The 20649-nt window shown below is 50.7% G+C and overlaps 5 protein-coding genes and 1 pseudogene across 6 annotated transcripts; 2 read left to right on the plus strand and 4 right to left on the minus strand.

Moving 5' to 3' along the window:
- Positions 1–460: 460 nt before the first annotated feature.
- TRIREDRAFT_73119 lies at positions 461–6445 on the minus strand (annotated as a pseudogene; the record flags this gene model as incomplete). Its single annotated transcript has 11 exons — positions 461–549; positions 604–858; positions 915–953; positions 1043–1587; positions 1642–1938; positions 2389–2399; positions 2624–3218; positions 3295–4063; positions 4131–4515; positions 4754–5762; positions 5816–6445. Coding segments are annotated over 11 exons (4624 nt in total), but the record flags the coding sequence as incomplete, so codon positions are not given.
- A 746-nt stretch (positions 6446–7191) lies between these two features.
- Positions 7192–9450, plus strand: TRIREDRAFT_105820 (uncharacterized protein; the record flags this gene model as incomplete). Its single annotated transcript, XM_006964016.1, has 7 exons — positions 7192–7266; positions 7365–7517; positions 7553–8206; positions 8258–9040; positions 9077–9191; positions 9327–9359; positions 9395–9450. The coding sequence occupies 7 exons, from the start codon at positions 7192–7194 to the stop codon at positions 9448–9450; spliced, it is 1869 nt and encodes a 622-aa protein (XP_006964078.1).
- Positions 9451–9731: 281 nt separating this feature from the next.
- TRIREDRAFT_59333 (uncharacterized protein) lies at positions 9732–11741 on the minus strand (the record flags this gene model as incomplete). The annotated part of the gene is made up of 7 exons (XM_006964171.1): positions 9732–9995; positions 10052–10128; positions 10185–10380; positions 10433–10972; positions 11029–11228; positions 11284–11377; positions 11442–11741. 7 exons carry the CDS (start codon positions 11739–11741, stop codon positions 9732–9734), a joined length of 1671 nt encoding a protein of 556 aa, XP_006964233.1.
- A 1741-nt stretch (positions 11742–13482) lies between these two features.
- Positions 13483–14992, minus strand: TRIREDRAFT_105823 (uncharacterized protein; the record flags this gene model as incomplete). The annotated part of the gene is made up of 2 exons (XM_006964172.1): positions 13483–13967; positions 14032–14992. The coding sequence occupies 2 exons, from the start codon at positions 14990–14992 to the stop codon at positions 13483–13485; spliced, it is 1446 nt and encodes a 481-aa protein (XP_006964234.1).
- An 875-nt stretch (positions 14993–15867) lies between these two features.
- Positions 15868–17551, minus strand: TRIREDRAFT_59272 (uncharacterized protein; the record flags this gene model as incomplete). Its single annotated transcript, XM_006964173.1, has 2 exons — positions 15868–17355; positions 17441–17551. The coding sequence occupies 2 exons, from the start codon at positions 17549–17551 to the stop codon at positions 15868–15870; spliced, it is 1599 nt and encodes a 532-aa protein (XP_006964235.1).
- A 423-nt stretch (positions 17552–17974) lies between these two features.
- Positions 17975–20274, plus strand: TRIREDRAFT_76677 (uncharacterized protein; the record flags this gene model as incomplete). Its single annotated transcript, XM_006964017.1, has 3 exons — positions 17975–18394; positions 18607–19017; positions 19078–20274. The coding sequence occupies 3 exons, from the start codon at positions 17975–17977 to the stop codon at positions 20272–20274; spliced, it is 2028 nt and encodes a 675-aa protein (XP_006964079.1).
- Between the last annotated feature and the right edge of the window lie 375 nt (positions 20275–20649).

The following is a 20649-nucleotide window of genomic DNA, read 5'->3' on the forward strand; positions in this document are numbered from 1 at the left end:
GGCGAAGGGGTACATGTAGCTTCGGATTGCGGCAACATAAACGAGAACGAGCACCAGCCTAGCCATTTACGGTCAGATGGGACACCACTGCGTTGTCAAGGCGTTTCTCTATGCCGCGTCATCACATCATTGGACGAGACTTTTGGGTCCTCACTGACGATCCGAATCCTCCAAATCCTTCAGACGGGCTGTGTGTGGCTGTACTACTAGGTATGGCCGGTTGGCCGAGTACCTAGTCGGATCTCGGACTTTACTGCGTTTACGCTTTTACACGCGAAGATTCAAGAAAGGGAACAAGGGAACGGTTTGGGCATTTCTTGAACCTGTCAACGGGCATTTTTTGAGATGACTAGGTAGTGTGTATTTCGGGGCTTGGCTCAACGCAATACGCGTGTCCCAGATGATCGGATAAGCTCAGAGCATGAGTGTCCCCGGATGTGGCTTCAGACTAGACCTCAGTCTACTCCCAATAGTCGGCAATTTGTCGAAGATCGGCAATCATCGCTGGAGGATTATCAAGCGAAGGAAAGTGTCCACCGAAGTTGTGATCTAAGGTAGGAAGAGTCAGCGTTGAATCGTCAACTAACCGGGGGTCACACTCACTGTTGTAGACCACCAGATTGCCAGTCTTCTCCACCAGCGCAGGCGGCCAGAACGCGACGTTATACTTGAATGAGCTGAACAGCAATGGCGCATCTGTTTGGGCCTTGGTGTAATTGGTGGCGAATCCATTTTGGTTCTGATAGTAGATGAAGCCCGCCGAGTTGAACGACTTGGTGAGGTAGTACAGCGAGACGGCCGCCAGGATCTCATTGTGCGTCAGGACCGAAGGATCAGTACCCGCTCGAGGATCAGACCCTGGGATTTTGGCAACGTTAGGAGATGACAATCACTAGCATGCTGAGGGGACTCACAGTTGAGGAACTTTTCGCCAATCCAAGCGAGCTGCCCAACTGGGTTGTCGTATAGCGCCAGGCCAATGGTGTTGGGCTAAAGCAATTGTCAACTGTTTGTTCTCTTTTGACTCAGACGCCGGAAACACTTTCCTTGGTCGTCTGCTCTTGAAAGTAACCTTGGCCACTGGTATACCATTCCATGAAGCTTCCCTCTTCAAATTGCTCAAGCTCGTTTAACGCAATACCCGCATCAGTGAGCTGATCGGGCGTGTATGGGAAGAATGGCAAAAACACCAGCTGAGATGCACGCACGGTAGTGTTGTATGAGCTGTACAGATGATACGCGACGGAACAGCCCCAGTCTGTCCCATGAGTGGCATATGTCTTGTATCCAAGGACTTCCGTCATGAGAGTGTTGATGATTCTGGCCGTGTCTGCGGTGGTCCAATTGGCTGGAGGCGCCGTCGACGGCCCATACCCAGGAAGATTGGGAATAATCACATCAAATGCGACTGATTTCCCAGCTGGTGTCTTTGCCTTGCTGGTAAGATCCTTGACTAAGGGAAGAAACTCCAAAAACGACCCCGGCCAGCCATGGAACAAAACCAGCGGAATAGCGTCTGGTGCCCTTGACTTTTGGTGCACAAAATGGATTGTGAGGCCTTCAATCTCTGCAGTAAACTGAGGATATCTGATCCACAATTAGTGATGATCGCCGTGAGGAGGGCAACTCAATTGACTCAACTTGTTGATGGCAGCTTGCTCTTTCTTCCAGCTAAATTTCGTCAGCCATTCGGTACGTAATGACTGCAGAGTGCTCAATGGGATCCCAGCATCCGGCGAGAGGTCAGGGTATTCAGGAGCATCGGGAAGTTGCGTGTTCTTGACCAATTCAAGCATCCGAGGAACGCGGCTGTCGAGACTGAGAGTAAAGGGTCTCAACTTGTAATCTTTATCAGAGTGTCTGTTGGAAAGCACTGACGCGCCGGTGACGGACACGACGAGCGCGGATAGGATATTGAGACGCATCTTGATGAGATCTCTGATTCCAAGTGAGACTCATGCCTCAAAACTTCACGTTCCGAGCAAGAACAAGCCCTTCTTATAACATAGTTATTTCTTCTCCGGAAAGGCTCGCTCGCCGTCATGACATCTCCTGACGTGGTTGATGTGGCACAACTTCTATGCGCTATACCGCATCCCATCATTACCAATCATATTTCCGCAAGGACGGGATGAGTATACAGATGAATAATACTGTATCAATCCTTGTCGTTACACTTGACTTTGCTCGACGTTCTCTTGCTTTGGACTATGTTTAAAGCGATAGACCCACCGTGACACCTGGTTATGTTCGGGAAAAGTTGCCAAAACCCTTAAGATTCCATAGGTGATGCGCATCTATCCGTCAGCCACGCGATTCAAAGACAACCATAAGATTGATAACCTCGCGCGGGGATGGGCGATCAGCTTGCTAATCAGTCGTACATACAGCAAACAACGCTGTGTTCGATTAGAGGTAGAGCGAGCGAGTTGTTAAGCAAGGTCAATCTGGATGATATTTGAATGAACATAGATAAAAACAACTTCGTCAAAGAAATGCAAACGCCGAGTTCCAGATGTTATGCAAGAAAGACAACTTCAGTCTCTGCAGAGATGTGATCGGTCAAAAGGGAAGCCACGCCAACTCGTTCGTAAGTTTCAGCTGCGCCTGATAAAGGACGCACCAACAAGACATAATGGAGGAAGGCATCATTCTTCGTCCTCGTCTTGCTTTTCCCAACCACAACACACTTCCATCCCTTTGAGCAGAACATAGAGTCGCCTGAGTCAAGAACCATTCTCTCTCTAAGCTGGTCATTGTCAATGCGCAGTGGCCTGGCTTGCGCACAAAGCAGGCCGTTCCACTCGCCATTCTGGTCTCCAGGCCCAAAAGGAATCTGGGGATTCCCCATCCAATCAACCTCTTTGAAAGGAATGTCCACATACGTGATCGCGCCGGTATACGCCATCCAAGACCAAGAAGGGACTGCATCCTGGGTTTGGAACGATATGCGGCAGAGCTTACCAGGGCTCTCGGCTCGCCAGAGGAGGGTTCTTTCGGGGTAATTCCAATGGACACCGTAGTCAGCTCGTGATCCAAAAGTGTAAGCGAGCCGATTCTGTAGTCCTAGTATCGCCTTAGGGCGGTCACCGGCGTTTGTAAGCTGCAGCTTGCTGTAGACCTCATATAGGTGCTGAATGAGCCGTATGCGTCCATCTTTATAGAATTCGAGGCCAGATGCGGGAAAATGAGCGTCGCCGATAAATCGTGAATGCGGGCTGCGGGAGAAGAATCAGCAACTGGCCATTGCACAAGCGATAAATGAGGGGCTAGATTGCGCTTCTGTGTCCTTACTTTTGTAGCGTGGCAAGAGTCTCACAGAATATGCCCTCACCACATTCCCAGTAGACCTGGGTTGACGTAAAGTAGATGGTGCGACGAGAAAGAGCTCGCTCTTGTAACACCCATCCCCTTGTGCTAAGGACACTCTTCTCGACATGTTCGTGGAAGTCGTCAATTGCTTCCGCAAGGTATAGAGGACCGTGAGACGTCCGAATGCTGACGCAAGCCCTCGGCTTTCGTTTCCCGAGAAATCCATCAAGGGAAGAAGTGGCAGAACTTGCGGCAATGGTGCAGTAGGCAGAGCTAAAGACTTGTTCCATCTTGGAAGCTTCAGATTTCCAGTCTTCTTCGTCCTCTTGAATGATACAAATGGAATCTATCCAAAGATACGGGACGCGCAGAGCACGTGTGACCCTGACTGCGTCTTGGAATGACTTGGGAAGAGACTTGTATGGAATGTCTTTCTTAAGGGCCTCAATATTGCTCTGGTACGTGCAAAACTTCTGCTCCTTCGTGAGTCTGCCCCAACAATGGCTTAGAGCGACATACTTTCCGCTGATGCCATTGCTCGTTTCAACAAGGCGCAAACGACGAAGCCCAACCTTGATCACCCTCGTAGGCATCAGGACACGTTCATCCGTGCCTTCTTTATGAGGCAGACAGTTATGGGATTCATCGCACCGCTTGATCCATGCATTCAGAAGCTTAAATTGCTGGGGGCTACCAGCGTTTGGGAGAATGGGTAATCCAACTTGTGCATACGGCGGAGCAAACCCGGAAGCTAAGAAAGCAAATGTCAAAATCCATGTTAGCTCAGCGCTGGAACACCATGTACCGGGGTCGCCAACCTGGATCTGAGTAGATGGAGATGAGAGCGCGGTCATCAAACACATTGCGGAAGACGTGTGAAGCCTCATCGAGGACGTAGGATACCGGTTTTCCCGAGCTAAGCTTGACTTTTGCATGACAGACGCGCAAAAGGTGGCACCAGAAACAATCATTAGAGCCACAACCTACGTGGTTCGCGATAGATTGCAATATCGCAACTGGATCCTCAGAGTCAAATATGCGATAAGATTGACAGGTATTCGCCGCACGTTTTGGTGGCCTAAGGGTTGACCATCCTACTTTGCGTATAAGGGATATCGCCCAATCGTTCTCTGCAGCATTTCGCCATCTATCATAAAGCCTACTGGAGCGCTGGCTTGTGTTAGTCGAACAGCATTCTCGGTACTTGATAGTGGTAAGGTGCCATGATATGGGTAGCACTCACAGGCTACACAGGGTTAGAAGCTCGAGACTTATGAGGTTTGGGATATTACAAACATTCTCCAAGTCCCGAGCGAGCCTTTGTTAGCAACCGCTGGAGAAATGATTGGCTTTTGGCTCTCTGGTTGCTCACGTACTAGATCGATCGAGTCAGTCAACAGTATACAGCATGCCGTTCCTCAGATATTCACGCAGAAAGTGTAGCTTACTTGGATTGCGAGATTCTTGATGACGCCCTGATCCACCGTTGTTCCGGATGCGGGTGCTCTCCGCGATGCCAGCCTCTCAAGATCAGAGCTATAAAGATACTTTGGGTCATCCGAAACTTTGTCCTGAATCTTCAGCAGCTCCTGGTGCAAGTCCTTGGAAGACTTCCGTCCTTCTATCCTGACCAACATGCTTTTTTTAATGGTGGCGACCAAGTCACGGAAAGCCGACGGATGCCGAAGATCGGCCTGTAGTCGTTTGATCCATCTTGAAACCGCCGGATGTCTACGCCGTTGGCCCAGCCAAAACGAATCCTTCCAGAACCTGCAGTTATTGGGGTCTTTGTTGAGGTCCTCGTAGAAGGCTTTAAGTCCGTTACCGCCGTAGAGAAGCCATATGAGAAACTCGAGAAAGACGCAGCCTAAGGACCATGTGTCATAGCGCTTCGTGGAGAGGATGGCACTCCCTGTCTTTGGTAACACCTCCGGAGGTTCGTATGTCATGCTGCCGTGCCTGGTCGTTGTACTTTTGTTCCGGTTTCGAGTGTATTCTGCGTGAAATTTTGCAAGACCAACGTCAGCAATCACAAGCCTGCAGTCGTTCGATGTCCCAGCCCCGATGCCAAAACAGAGAATGTTGGACGGTTTGATGTCTCCATGGCGAAATTTGCTGCTGTTGAGTTCGCTAATGCCGGCTGAGAGTCCGATCATCTGGGCGAAAGCCCAATTCGCTTGTGTCTCGTCCAGTTTCCCCTGGCCCTTGTGAAACAAATCCTCAAGATTGCCCCCGTCGGCCCATGGGAAAAGGAAGTACATCTGTGATCCCTTCTTGTATGTCGCGATGGCCTTGATCAAATGTCTGTTGTTCAGCTTGTTCATCATCTGCAATGTTTCCATCTCCCTTTTATAGAATTTCTCTCTTTCTGCCGGCCGGCCGTCCTGAAGCAGATACTTCAAAGCAACCTCGATAGGCCCATCGCCGTCGCAGTCGGTACTCCTGATCGACTGAAGCAACGTTAGCGGAATTTTCTAAGACATAGGCTACCGACGATGCGTACGCTTGACCCCGTGCGATAATGCGCGGGATGGAGTTTAAGCCTCTGGACAAGACCAAAATGCCCTGCGCCCTCGCCATGATTCACCGCAGGCATGAAAGGTAGGCGCTGTTCCTTGGAGAACTGGTAGATGAACTCAGTGTCATCGAAAACGGGGCACAGGAATATCCATTGCTTTTGGCCGAATTCCGCAATTTTGCGAAGTCCCCAATTGGCGAAGCCCTCCAGAGGTACACGCGAAGTCGACGGAAGCTCCGGACGTAGACTGCACACTTCATGACCCGTGGGAGCGCCGGATGGGTTTTGGGTATAGCACACTGGAAGATGCTCGTCATTGAAGCCGGCGGTTTGCAGATCATTGATGAACTCGATTGTGTCCGTGTATAGGAGCGTGAGAAACACTTTCTTTGCTGATTTGACGACGTAATCCGCTAATTTCTCGGCATCCTCTGCAGACATTTCGAGCAGCTTCACTAACGTTGCGGCAACTTTGTCCTCCACGACGAGCGAATCGGCCTCATCCTGTGGAAGGAAGAAGCTGCATTCTTTGGGGTTCGGCTCCCCTCCATCTGGGTTGTTGACACAACGGAAAAAAATGTCTTCGAAGGTAATAATCGCGGTGGAGTCGCCCATCTTTGTTCTCGTCCTCAGTAGTGGACAGGAAGATTGACCTCGTGGATAGAAATTGGGTATTTTATCTGAGATTTGGCTCCGAACTCAAGCCCATGACGTAGTTATATGGCAAGCCAGCTGGTGTAGAAGAAGGAAGAGGTTCTCCGGATTTTGGTATATTAAGAATATTGCGTGTCGGGGATGAGGCTCCTTGCCGTCGCCACAGACATACCATGCAATGCCACGTATCGTTGCATCTAAGGGTCAGACATGGGGCACTGCTAAACGAATCAATAAGCTGTACCGATTTCAGCGGTCCAAGGCCCAACTACTACAGGATGGCTGGACTCCCGTGAATTAACTACATTCGTCTCTATCTCCTGGCATTGCTGTGGGCGCAGGTCTTGTGGCGACCACACTATACATACCTAGTCTGCCTTGCCGCCTTGACGAATCGCATCCCTGTCAACGACAAGGCACCAATGCGCGCGTGATTGATTGCAAGGCCATAGCCGCTGATGAAGAAGCACCATGTTCAGCTGATATGTGAGGCTCTTCGGCAGCCTGACTTGACGATCCATCACCGAAATCTGCATATTCTGCACCCTTCGCGGGAGTTGAGGATTCCGAGGCTACAGAGGCAACGACCTTCACTTCGAGGTGATGGAATCCTGCTAATGGAAGCCCACCTACAAACCCCATGCTTTTCCATTCACTTTTTACGATTTCCCAGCCGACGGAAGGCCTTGGGAGGTTAGTGGCTTAACATGAGCCGAGTCAAGTATAGCTTCATTTCCCTGATGGTGTTGAACGGAGGACCGCAACTATCCTCCATTGCCATTGTAAGTCATGGGGGAAATGGAGGCGTCTGGACGCCTTGACGCCTTGACGCCTTCTCAGTATAGTCGCCTCAGAGGACAACAACTATATCTACCTTTAGATACTTGCAGCTACTTGCTCCCAAAAGCAAACCTTGACATATCGTAAGGCAGTTGAAGCTTATATGCGGCCTATCTATGCTGCACAAAGTAGCTTAGCGAATAGTGTAACAATGCCCACATTGTCAAAGAACTCATCAACGTCCACCTTTGAGGTAACACCGATTCAAATGCGATTCCTCATCCATAGGCTGATTACCTTACCTTTCCGTACGACAAACAGGAACATGCGCTCCTCACAAAGCCACCAATTATGGCAACTTCGCAATCTAAACCACCAAACGATATGAACGAGCCATGGAAGGTGATAGCGGGCAAGCAGCTTCGTTCCAAGCTTATACCTGAAAGTGGAGATGCAGGACACAAGCAATTTCTCCCGTTGGGCGACCTGGACTCCATCTTATCCCGAGAGTCGATAGCCAGCATATTAGGGGAATTACCCGATTGTGGCAGTGAGATGGCAGAAGCCATGTGCTCAGAGATACGGGGAGAGGGGTGCGAACCAAGCCTCAAAATACTCGCAACCCTCATCATGATAGAGAGGGTCGAGCATATTATCGTATTCCTTGAGCTTGGCATACGGGACGACAAGTTGCCATTGCCGCTCGATCATCAGGCCGAGATTTTCTGGAACTGGAGCGCGCACGAGATCGAGACCTTCTGCGAGAAGCAGTACGTGGTAATTGCACCTGTTTTTGACTTCAGGGCAATAAAGCATGTCGAATGGAAGAAGAACTTTCGCATGCCCTTCTTAGAAAAGCTGGAGTGGAAAAGGAGCGGAGCGCATGGGGAAATCGCCCAGATCAGGATACATCCCGACCATCAAGTCTTGGAAAACGATTTGGTAAGACCCCGATGACTTCGAAGTAGCCGAATTAACTCTTATGACATACAGAATCTCGGTTCTAAAACCCGTCGGTTGGCTTTGAAGAGATTCAAAGTTCAAGTCCAGTATCACGAATTTAAACAAGAAAGAGATGCCCTGATACGATTTCGCAGTGCAGAAAATGAACACAAGAATCTTATCAAGTTGCTACTATCGTATAGCAGAGGTGGCAAACACTACCTCGTCTTTCCCTGGGCACAGGGAAATCTCGTGGAGTTCTGGAAGAATACCTTCAACAACCCCAAGTCAGGACGCCATTCGATGTGGCTCATTCAACAATGCTTCGATATCTCGGATGCGTTGACCAAAGTCCATGGTAGCACCGAGCGGTTGTCAGAAGAAGCACGGGCGGGAATGTTAGGCCGACATGGAGACATCAAACCCGAGAACATTCTCTATTTTGGCGAACCTGACTCTGGTGAATGTTACTTGGTTGTTGCAGACTTCACCTTGATGCGCTTTCACTCCACGGATACTGTTCACTACACCGACGCGACCCGGGTGGACTTTTCGAGAACATATCGCCCCCCCGAGGTCATGCAGGCATCAAAGGTACGCATCGATCAGAGCTACGACGTATGGACTCTAGGATGTGTCTACTTGGAATTCGTCACATGGTATCTGATCGGTTACCACGCAATTCGCGAGGAAAACTTCGGCTCTCCGACTGGGGATTTGTTGGATAATTTCCAAGCACTGAGGAAACGAGAGGAGGGTAATTATGAGGTCTCAGATGATAAGTTCTTCTACTATTATGCTGGTTATCCCAAGGTCAAACACTCTGTCAGACAGGTGAGCTCACTTAACTCTACTTTTCTGGTCATCTAGTTGAACCCCAGTAGTGGATCAGGATGCTACACCGAAACGAACATTGCTCAAATGCTATGCATGATTTCCTTTCGCTCATCGAGAATCATATGTTGGTTCCACTGCCGAGCAAGCGGTATGCAATGAGTCAAGTGAGAGATGCGTTGGGCAGGATTGCGACGAAATGCCAAAGGGATGATGACTATTGCTACAAAGGCAACCCGGAACGATCTTTTGGTGCTAAATTATCTGATTTGTTTTCGCTGGCCAGGTATAGTCGTCTCTGAGATATTGCACCGAGGCAGTGAGTGATTTGCTGACAACCCTCCACGCTTTTAGGAGCTACCTGTGTCTTTGCGGCTGGCGTCTGCGGGTTCGAGCTCTCACTCCTCTGAGGCAGAATCTCGTTCATGGAGTGTTGGCCGACGAATATCGCTCTGTGCCTAACATGGAGCCTGACGGGACAGCCCGGAATTAAGTAGTTTAATCGTGGATACTGCGGGACTATGGTACATAGATGTCCCACGCAGTTCAGGCTTATTAGAATTTAGGACAAGGCAGCAGCCTGGCACTTGGTGAAACATTAGTCGCGACAGATCTGTCTTTCTCAGACATCAATATCAGTAGCTTGATTCTATATACGTGCACGATCCGATCGCGATTGTCACTATCCATGCTAATGGGCGAACCTAAAGTCCAGCCGCGCACTGCCTCGCACCTTTGTATTCGCAGTGTATGCCTTCTTCTCATCCTCAGTCAAAGCATTCCAGACCTTGTCGCGCTGCTTGTTGCGCCAGATGTAATAGACCTTGGTCAGAAGGAAGAGAACGATGGAAAGCACGTTAATTATGAAGAGGTTGAAGTTGCCCCGATGATAGAGCGGGGCATCATCGTCCACATAGATATATGCAGAGACGACGCTGCCAAGTTGAACACACATCTGAAAGAAAGAGAGTAAGCAAATGAACTTTGGAGGTCATAGGGCAGACCACTTACGTTATATATCGCCGCGGACACTGAACGAGTGCCGACGTTGTTGGAGTTTTTGGACGTCCAGCCAACCAAAATGGCATCTATAAGCTTGTGAGAAAACGACATCGCAGGCGTATTGGATAGGGTTTACACATACGGCAGTATGGATAGGATGTCAGGACAGTGACGAGTGCGTAGGTGCCCCATTGATCGACCATGACACCAGGCCACCAGCGGAGAGCAATCACACAAGGAAGTGTCCAAAGGACTTGTATCATGGACACCAATGTCCTCTCGTTCAGCCATTCCGAAAGTCGAGTAATGAGAACGAGGTTGATAATGTGGAAGACATTCTAGAGCGTCTGTTAGTGACCATTGGCAATCAAGTGCTTCAGGAAAGCTCACAGATGGGATAGTCAGCAAATTTGTGGTGAATGGATCGAACCCAATCTTCCTCAGAGTAAGTGTAATGTAGGTAGCCGGAGGACTAGAAGGGATGTAGATGACCAAGCCGAGGATGTACAGCGGCCAGAGGTCGAAGTCTTTCAGTGTCTCCCATAGGCGCTTCGGCGTAATGGCCTGTCGATTGTGCATATCACCCTTCGAAGGGTCGTCTCTCAATACTCTGTTGACCACAATGGCTACCTCGCGATCTGTGAACCATCCCTTAGGACGGAACCACGTCTTGGTCTGCACGGCTGAGGCAGGCATGAGGAAAAAGGAAGCGAGGCCGACGACGAGGGTGATTAAGCCTTCGACGAGGAACAACCACCGCCAACCTGCCCAACCGTGGACACCACGCAGGTGGAGCAAGGCAAAGGCGAGAAGCGAGGTGACTATGCCAGTGACTGAGAGGGATGTCCAGAAGTAGCTCAGTCGGACGGGCAGCTCTCGAGACGTGTAAAAGTAGGACAGCCAAAGAACGATGTCTGGAATAAAGCCACCCTAGGGATTCGTCAGCTGTGGTGTAGAAGCCATGTTGTGATCAGAGATGGACCAACCTCCAGGAGACCCAGAAGACTGCGTGTACAGAGAAAGCTTGTGCGGCCAGTCAATGCACACTGCGATACGGCAACAACAGACCATAGAACCATCTGTACAGGGATCCATCGATCGGGGCCGACCATTTTCGAGACGAGCTGCGAAGGGAGTTCGGCAACGAGGAATGATATTCTAAACACGCTGTTTCCGTAGTTGTAGTCTATCACCATGTCAGTGACTATGTACTTGATGTCGGACTGATAAGTGAATACTACCATTTGTGGTGAGGCCCAAGTCATCAAGCATATTATCAGACACTGCCTGTGCAAGGTTTCCGCGATCAACCTGAAGGCCAAAGAACATGACGCACTACAAGTTGTGACAATGCCCGTTAGCATAAGTGACAACAGCCATGAGCCAAGGTGTGACTTACAGCCCACAGACACACCCGCCAATCTAGCTTCCTGACGAGGCGTTTCTCTTCCTCCTCGGTCCATGTTAATGTTGGATCAAAGACGTGCCGACATTCGTATTGTGACTTTTCGTAGACTTCAGTCCAATGCTGGGCGACAGCTGAGTCTCGAAATGGGTTCTTCTCCTCGTTATATCCGCCTTCTTCGGATCCCGAGTGCTCCCTTAGGTGCTCTCTGTCGCTAGACGCAGAGTCATGTATACTGCTCGGCAGCTCCTCCGTGGTGATGGAGATGTTGGTCGCTTTGCTGTCTGAAGCCATTGTTGAAGGCAGTCAAGGACCATTGAAACAAATGAGGCGCCTCTTCCTAAGCTGCCCTCGCCCAGCAAATGCAAAAGGCGAGATGTATTTCTTCTTGGTGGTGTACGCCACAAGATAGCCAATTCCAGTACCGGAGCATCGCACTTTTATGTCGGTTGAGCATCCTTGATGTCCTCAATTATAGACTATGATTGCGTGCTGCAGCGACAAGGCCGATGGCACCTTATCTCTGCTCAACGCCTTCCAAGACGCGGCCGTCTGCATCTCCCCGCAGTTTGCTGAATGTGAAGGCGCATTGCGCCATAGATTGGGGATGATCATGAACCCGAATCCGCCGTGCGGGAGAGGCAAACGTGGGGGGCAGTATCACAACCGAGGATGGTACGGTATCTGACTTGCGAAACTCATCTTCAATATGGCATTTTCTTCGTGGCAGTCTACAAATCACTCATCACAAGTAGGTAATTATATACTGATCCTTTATGAATGGCTGACCATCGGCAAGATTGCGGGGGTAGCCTCGATATGCCGAGTCGGCCTTCGGGTACTCTGTATGTCTCATAGGTAGATATATAGACATTGCAACAGAATATCAAGATCGCAGGAGAGTACCAAGAGAAGTACGTCACAAGACTATCTGGTCGTGTAATTATTGAATATGTTCCCTGTTGGGCGACATCCAATACTCTCGGCTTGCCTTTGCGAGAAACCGGGTTCGAATGTCGTGATATGACGCCATCCGCGCACCTTAGGATTGACGCGGTGTTGATAGGCTTATGGTGTTGTATTAGAAATGCTATTCTCTGGTTCGGCGAGCAGCCGAAACGATATGCCAGAGAAAGGACCGACTCTCCGCATCTTTTTATCTGATATTCGATGGGCTATTCACTATATAGATATCTCTGCTGTGTGGGCTGGGCAACTAATGCGCCGTGTCCCTCATCACAAGCTCACTGAGCATGGCAGATACCAACGGCCAACTTGACCGGACCAAGCTCTCTAAGGGCTTGGTTCTGCGATGTCTGAAGACATATTATTGCCATTTAGTTGAAAGCTATTGGGATGAGATTGCTTGTATACAGAGGAAAGGCAAGGTTGTGTGAGCGGTTGCTAGATCCAGCCTAATCGGATCCTGCCTACCCTGCGAGAGAGGCAATTGTTTGAGGACATATCAAGGCAAAAGATCCCACAACAAGCTTCACATAAAGTTGTACGTCATTTCATTCTCTAGTAATAGAGTGTAGAGATTCAGAGGTCGTCAAGGGCTTCAAGCTCGAATAAATCGAGCCGTCACGTACAATCGCGGTCATTTTAGATCCGCATGTCTCACAATGCCCAGTCAGATAAGAACTTTTAGGCTTCACGAGTCGACCAGAGTGAGCGTAAAGGGGATTTTTCAGTCCATCTTCTGATTTGACCTGTCACATTTCTTCAGTAGGCACTCACTGCAGTCGGCCCAGCACTTGGCTCGCCTCACTTCGGATGCATTGTCATGAGCAGCAGATCACCATTAGCCTATTCTCATGGATCTTATGTGAGAACCATTAGCTGGAGAATATCAATGCGCAACTGCCAAGCAATGTGTTTTCAACACCGTTTCCATATGTATCTCAAGATCTGTCCCCGAGAGACCGCTTTATATTCTGCTGGGCTATGAAGGGACGTCAATGCATGAATTGAGATGAAATGAGGACATTGAGAGCTCTATTCACGCGCGACCGAGTAGGCAGCGGATTGCAGGCTACAGCACTGGATACCCTCTGGAGAAGAAATTGTCGGGATCATACTTCTTCTTCAATGCCCTCAGCTTCTCCAGCGTCTCTTTGCCAAACGTAGCTTCCAAGTCGGTATCAATCGGCGGAATCAAGTTCTCATAGGCGGCACCGACATAGCAATCGCCCGTGGCCTTGAGCTCCTCCAACACGCGCGCACACGCTTCCGCCACGAGCGCATCTCTCTCCGGTGTCCTCGGCAGCTCCGCGTGACGAGCAGAAATGGGAAAGATTCTGTGACGGTACCGGAGCGGGAAACAGGCCGTCGGATCTGGCTTGGTGGCCTTTCCGTGGATGAAATGGCAGGGAAAGCCCATGTAAAAGCTCGGATCTTTCCAGTTGTTGATGATGACTTGCGCGATCTTGTTAGTCATGCCTTTGGCGATGACTCCGCGGGTTTGGAAAGATGCTGGCTGGATGGTCATCTCTGACAGAATGTAGGAGGCAAAGTCGGCTTGATGGTAGCTTGTCAGTAAGTCCTACCACGGGATTTGTATGTCTTGGGGCATGGAACCTACACTCTGAAATCCGCTGCACAACTGCTCCGGGCAACGACTTCATCATCTCAAAGTACTCCCAACCCTTCTTGAGATCATCGCCTTCCTTTGCGCACCAGGCAAAGAAGATGATCATTTGCGGCTTGTCCAACGTCGGATTCCGAAAGTAGAGTTCGCCTGCTATCTCGTCTGGAAGATTTGGCTCGATATCGTTGGCCCATCGATCCAAGACCGCCGGCCAGTTTTCCTTTTGTATCTCTAGTGTGCCGACCAGAAGTTTCGGTGCCGGATAGATCTTGATGGTGAGCTGCGTGACAACACCCCATATACCATTTCCGGCTCCCCTCAGCGCCCAGAACAAATCAGGGTGGTTACTCTTATCGATGTCGACCACGCTTCCATCAGCGAGGACAAGACGAACGCCCATGATGTGATCGACGCCAAGGCCGTATGACGAGGAATAGAGACCGTAGCCTCCCGCCAGAGACCATCCAGCATAGCCAAGTCTGGGATGCCATCCGATGGGTGTGAACAGTCCTTGTTTTGAGAGCGCGACAGCTAAGTCACCTCCAATGGTGCCTCCGCCAATGTTCGCAGATGCCCTGTCATGAGATACCTTGACAGAGCACATGCTGCGCATGTCGATGATGATGCCCTTGTCAACATCTCGGTAATTTCGCGCCGACATTTCGGAGCCTCCTGAGCGGATGCCTAGCGGTATGCCCGTGGCCCGGGCTATCTTGACTGTGGCTTGGACATGGCTTTCTTCGAGGGGACGAACAACGACGAGTGGCAGAGTGGAGATTGACAGGTTGAATGCAGAGCTTATTGTCTCGTACACTGGATCTGATTTGGTGTAGATGATATGAGGGAACTGGTCATATAATGGCAGAAGCTCGGGGATTTCTCTTGCAACGTCATCTCGTCTAAGGGATGCGGGAGGGACGTCTGTGCTTGGGAGCGTGGTCGGCTGAAATGTCATGCTGGTGATGGCCAAGATGCGATGTATAGAGAAAATGGTTGACCTTGACACTTATTTACAGGCCAAAATCTGGTAGGAGGTTGATCAAAACGATGAGATCAGACAAGCAGAGGCGATGATGTTTATATAGCAGCTCCGGCCGACTTCACAGGGAGCAGATTGGTATTTTCCAGGCTTCGCGAACATGATCAGTCGTAAAGGATGTATCCGACGAAAGATGGTGGCTTGAAGCTGTCAGCGACTTGACAAATAATAGAAGGCCGATGAAGGCAGAATAAGAGGAGATGTTCCAAAGGTGAGAAATAAGTGCGAGGCTATCTCGGAAAGAAGGTCAAAGTGTGAGATGACCAGCGCGACGTAATCAATTAGCAAAGCTTCGAGCAAGGCTGAGGAAGATGACGGCTTTTCGCCGCAAACTCTACCGGAGATATGATCGGAAATGTGAGATCCGAGGTTGAACGGGAGTGAACCTTGGTTCAAGAAGCATGAGCCTTGGTTAGATGAAGATGAGCCTTGGTAGAAGCTATTGATGTCTGGCTGTTAAAGTGGAGTAGTATCGCATTCATTCTATATGACATCACCGAATTGTCTATTCTATCTATTAATGCAAGCAAAGAAGTGATTCGTTGACTCTGACCAGGTTCCCCATACATTAACCTGCGCCCTCTCATCTCATGCCCTGGATCTTGGTCCATCTTTCTCATTCACCTTGTCCTTCCCATCTCATCTCATCTCAGTCTCATTTAATTTTATCCCATTTACCTCATCATTTCAGTGATTGCTCCGACCCGCCTTCGTCACATTCAACCCATGATTGGTATGTATACCTTGATAGAGTGTGAGTGAGAACTCAATCGCCCCAAACGGCAAACTTATCATGCCACCTCGGTTACACCGCCCTCTTTGGTGATACCGGCATCCTTGGCTGCACGCTTTTTCAGGCTCTTCCACTCAACAAATACGCTTCCAAAGATTGTTGCTGACGACAGTGCTGCCACGAGATAAAAGACTGGCATGATGGAATCGTTGTAGTCCCACAGCAGCGTCTCGAGATCATCTGCGGGAACAAGGTTCTTCAGGTCGGTCGCGCCCGCAGTAACAACCTTGCTTGGATCGATACTGGAGATGTTTGACACCTTCTTGACCAAAGTGCTGAGAAAGACGCTCTGTGCGACTGGCAGGAAGATGGCCGACCCGAGAAATCGAGTGAACATGACGAGGGCAGATCCAGTGGCAATGTCCGACCTCTCAAGAACGGTCTGGACAACGTTCAACGCCTGCTGCGCTCCAAAGCCGAGGCCGAGGCCGAATAGGAACTGATACGCAATCCACTTTGAGTGTCCCGTTCCCGGCTCAAGCATTGACAAGAGTCCTCCGCCAATGGCTGCCAAGGCCGTGCTGAGATAGAAGAAGGGAGTGTAGTAGCCGATTCTGGAGATGATGACGCCGGAGGACAGTGAGCCGACGACTGTCGCAAGAACCATGGGAAGCAGCGAGATGCCGGAGTCGATGGCGCTGACGCCCTTGATAGCCTGGAACCAGATGGGAAGATAATACATGGCGACCATCATGCTACCTCCATTGAAGAAGCCGAACCAGACCACAGCCGCAATACTGCGCTGCTTCATGATGCGAGGAGGTAGAGTCGCCTCTTCTCCCTTCCACACCTGGATGCCGATGAAGATGAGAACAAAGACTCCGCAGAGGACCAGGAGGACGATGATGCGGGCGCTGTCCCAGGGATACTCGGTGCCTCCCCACTGAAGGGCCAGGACCAGGCACACGATGCCCGGGAAGAAGGCGAGGTTGCCGATGGGGTCGAGCTGCTGGATCTTGGCCAGCCATCCCTCTGCTGCTGGATCGAGCTTTTGGTTGGGCAGATGCAGGATGAGGAAGGTCACGATCAGGGAGACGCCCCCTATCGGCAGGTTGATGTAGAAGCACCATCGCCACGTCACTTTATCCGTGAATGTCCCTCCAATGATGGGGCCAATGACGGATGCGACCGCAAAGACGGCTCCAAAGAAGCCCTGGTATAGCGGTCGCTGCTGCAGGGGAATGATGTTAAACATGATGACCATGAGTCCAGAGAACATGCCCGACGATCCCAGTCCCGCAATCGCACGGCCGACGATGAAGGCATCTGAGCTCGGAGCCGCGCCGCAAATTGCCGAGCCGACTTCGAAGAGGATGATGCCGGAGAGGAAGACGGGCTTTGCTGGGTAAAACTTGTAGACCTTTCCCATCATGAGCTGGAAGCTGCACATGGTGAGGAGGTAGGCGGTGCCATACCAGCCGACGTCGTTGAGGGAGTTGAATTCGTCTGTGATGCGAGGGATGGCGGTTGCAAGAATGTTTTGGTCCTGTACGGCCCGTTAACATATTGACCTTTTTTTTGGGTGGTATACGCTGAGGCTTTGTTAGGTAGTTGAGCTGTTGTTGGCTTACCAGTGTTACAAGGAAGATTGCCATGTAGAGAGCCAGCATGATGAGGATTCGCTTCTGATTGGATGGATATTGGTGAGGCGCTTCCGCCTTGGCTGTGCTGGAGTCTGTCATGGCCGTAGGAGACTTTTCCTCGCCTTCTGATACCGAGTTCGCCATGATGGACCTGAAATTACTGCAAGTCGAAGCAGATTATCTCGAGATACACGTATCTGTATCTGAAAGTTATAAACTCCTGAAGAATTTGAGAATTGTTGATCTCAATGACTCTTCGTGTAGTCTCTTATATCATGCAACGCTAGAACCGATTCGCGGCTCGGGGCCGAAAATGCAAATTTTCTCCTCCGACCCCCGAAGCGCCAGACAGAGAGAGATGCTTCCTTTAACAAACATAAAACAAGGCGGAACGGCCTCCCTTTTTTTTTTCTCGGCTCCTTGCTCATTACATTCTAGACTTTTCGGCGCTCGTCTAGTGGCCTCTCCCAAACAACACCGAAAGAAGCTAAGGGAAACGGACGGAGATATCGCAGATTGGAGATGGCCGACACCCCGACTCGGTCTGAGGCCGACAACCTCAAGAGCTTCTCGTGTCTGAGCTGTCGCCAGCGAAAGGTCAAATGTGACCGCCGCGCTCCGTGCATCAACTGCGTAAAGGCAGAGCGGGCATGCAGCTTCGTCGCGCCGGTGCGTGGCAAGAGGAAGCGGACGAAGCCGCCAAAGGAGACGCTGCATGCGCGGGTGAAGCGGTATGAGGAGATGCTCAAGGCGTATGGAGCCAAGATTGAGCCTTGTGAGGATGGAGAAGGATCCGAGTCGGAGATGGAAAGCGGCAGCGGGAACGGTACCCCTGAGATGGGGGGCGACGTTGTGCCGCTGAAGTTGCAGACTGGTCGTGCGAATGAGGAGAAGCCCAAGTTTATCATGAAAGAGGGAGCATCGAGATATTTCGATAGGTATGTCACTCTCCTCTAATTGTACCTTCCTACCTATGGAACAAGAATGGATTCTCATACATTGACTATTATAGTGCCATCTGGTCCAACTTATCTGATGAAGTACATATCCTGGCTTCTCCATCGCCATCATTGCCTCCCTACTAACCTATCACCTAGTTCCAACATCCAGAGTCAACCAACTTTAACGATGTCGGAGAAGCGATTCCCCTTGAGCCAGACGGCAATCTGGACGAGTCGGGGCTCTTCTTTGAGCCAGAGAGCGAAAAGATTGAATCGCTTGTCAAACTCCATCTCTCAACGCCACTGCTGTCGAGGCTCAGAGACATTTACAAAGACCGCGTCGACCCGATGATGAAGATTCTGCATCTCCCGACGTTCTGGGTTACCATGACAAACGCACTGCAGCGACCTCTCGAGATGCCCAAGGGCTTGCAATCGCTCGTCTTTGCGTGGTATCTCGTCGCAATCAGCTCGCTCAAGGAAGAAGAGGCACAGAATCTGTTCGGAGTGCCATTGTCAGCCATTATGAAACGCTATCGAGTTGCCACACGACAGGCCTTGGTCAATGCCAGATTCCTGTCGACTTCAAACCTCATGACTCTTCAAGCCTTTTCCATCTTTACGGTAGGTACAGCACATCACAGCCCGTTGCTCGTGCCTGGTAGATATGCTGACAGACACCAGATCTGCGTCAGAAATGTGTACCGCTGCGACACCCTCTACATCCTCTCTGGCGTCGCCATCCGCCTTGCCCGTAAAATGGGCCTCCATCGCGACGGCACATTCCTTGGCCTCTCGCCCTTTGAGACGGAGATGCGGCGTCGTCTCTGGTGGCATCTGGCGCACGTCGACTGTCGGACGGCAGACGTCATGGGCACGAAGCCCTCTCCCGAGATATCCAGCGGCGACGTGAAGTTGCCCATCAACATCGACGATGACGAGCTATATCCCGAAATGACCTCGTTCCCAAAGGAGCGCAACGGCATCACGGCGGTAACTCTGTGTCTGCTCAAGTGCGAGGTTATGGAGACGCTGTGCAAGTTTGCCAAGGTCTATCCCACCGATCTGCGCTGGGAGATGCTCTACAATCCAGAGATCTCCCTGGCGGGAAAGGACAGAATCATCGAAGCGGTGGAGGATCATCTGGAAAGAAAGTACTTGCGGTACTGCGACCCGTCGAGCCCCCTGGACACCTTCATCTCCATCATGGCGCGGTCGGCAGTCTGCAAAATGAGGCTGTTCGCACACAATGTACGACAGTTTGCACATCTGTCGGCAAAAGCCTCTCAAGAGGACCACGACGTCTCCTTCTTCAACGCCATGAAGCTGCTCGAGTATGCCAACTTGATTCAAGGAGGACACATGGGCCTGGACAAGTTCACGTGGCAGATAGGCACCAGCTATCTCTGGAACACGATGCTGTATCTTCTCATCGAGGTTCGCGCGCGCAAGGCTCGGCCCGAGGTCGACAAGGCGTGGAAGTTGATTGGCGTTGTCTTTGAGCGCTGCCCTCAGGTGTTGGAGGAGTTTAACGGGTCCGTCTATGTCGCCCTGGGCAAATGGACCCTCGAGGTCTGGAACTCTTACGTCGCTGCATCAAAGGAAGAGGGCCTTCCGGAGCCAGTCGCACCGCAGTATATTCACGATATCCGAGAATGGCAGCGGCTCAAGAAGGAGTCGGAAGCGAGGGCGAGACGCGACAAGGCGGAGGCAAGGCCCATGACGCGGAATCCGTCTGTCCATGACAAGTTTTCGTATGCGGATTATCTGGAAGGGGGGTTTTCGGACGTTCAGTATTTCCCGAACCTGCTGTCGTTTGAGACGGATCCGAACCAGTGGATGCAGTGGGAGCAGATGGTGGCAGAGCAGGCGGGCTTCTAAATGATGTCTACAAGCAGCTTGCTGTCAGCCAAATACCACGTGTAAAGCTCTCTCTCTGTCGTCGTAGTTGACCAGGATGCATTCCGATTGTCATGAAGAGTCCAAGCTGGCTACACAGAAACAGGCAGCTCAAGAGTCTGTAATCATCTGCCATCTCCATCAGAACTGACCTGTAATGTCATCTCCTCAAGAGGTCATCACGCTTGATATCGACGTTGTATCTGCACTCCATCAGCGAGACGCATCGCCATCACTTCAAGGGACGATAACCTGCGACTCGTCATCCGATGACCCGCAAGCTACTGCATAACTTCTCTTTGTATGCTTGACTTCCGCCTCCTAGTGCCGGCCACCGGTGCCGTATGAGGGCATTGC

The sequence above is a fragment of the Trichoderma reesei genome, assembly GCF_000167675.1.
Source record: "Trichoderma reesei QM6a unplaced genomic scaffold TRIREscaffold_6, whole genome shotgun sequence".
In the NCBI taxonomy this organism is placed as follows: Eukaryota; Fungi; Ascomycota; class Sordariomycetes; order Hypocreales; family Hypocreaceae; genus Trichoderma; species Trichoderma reesei.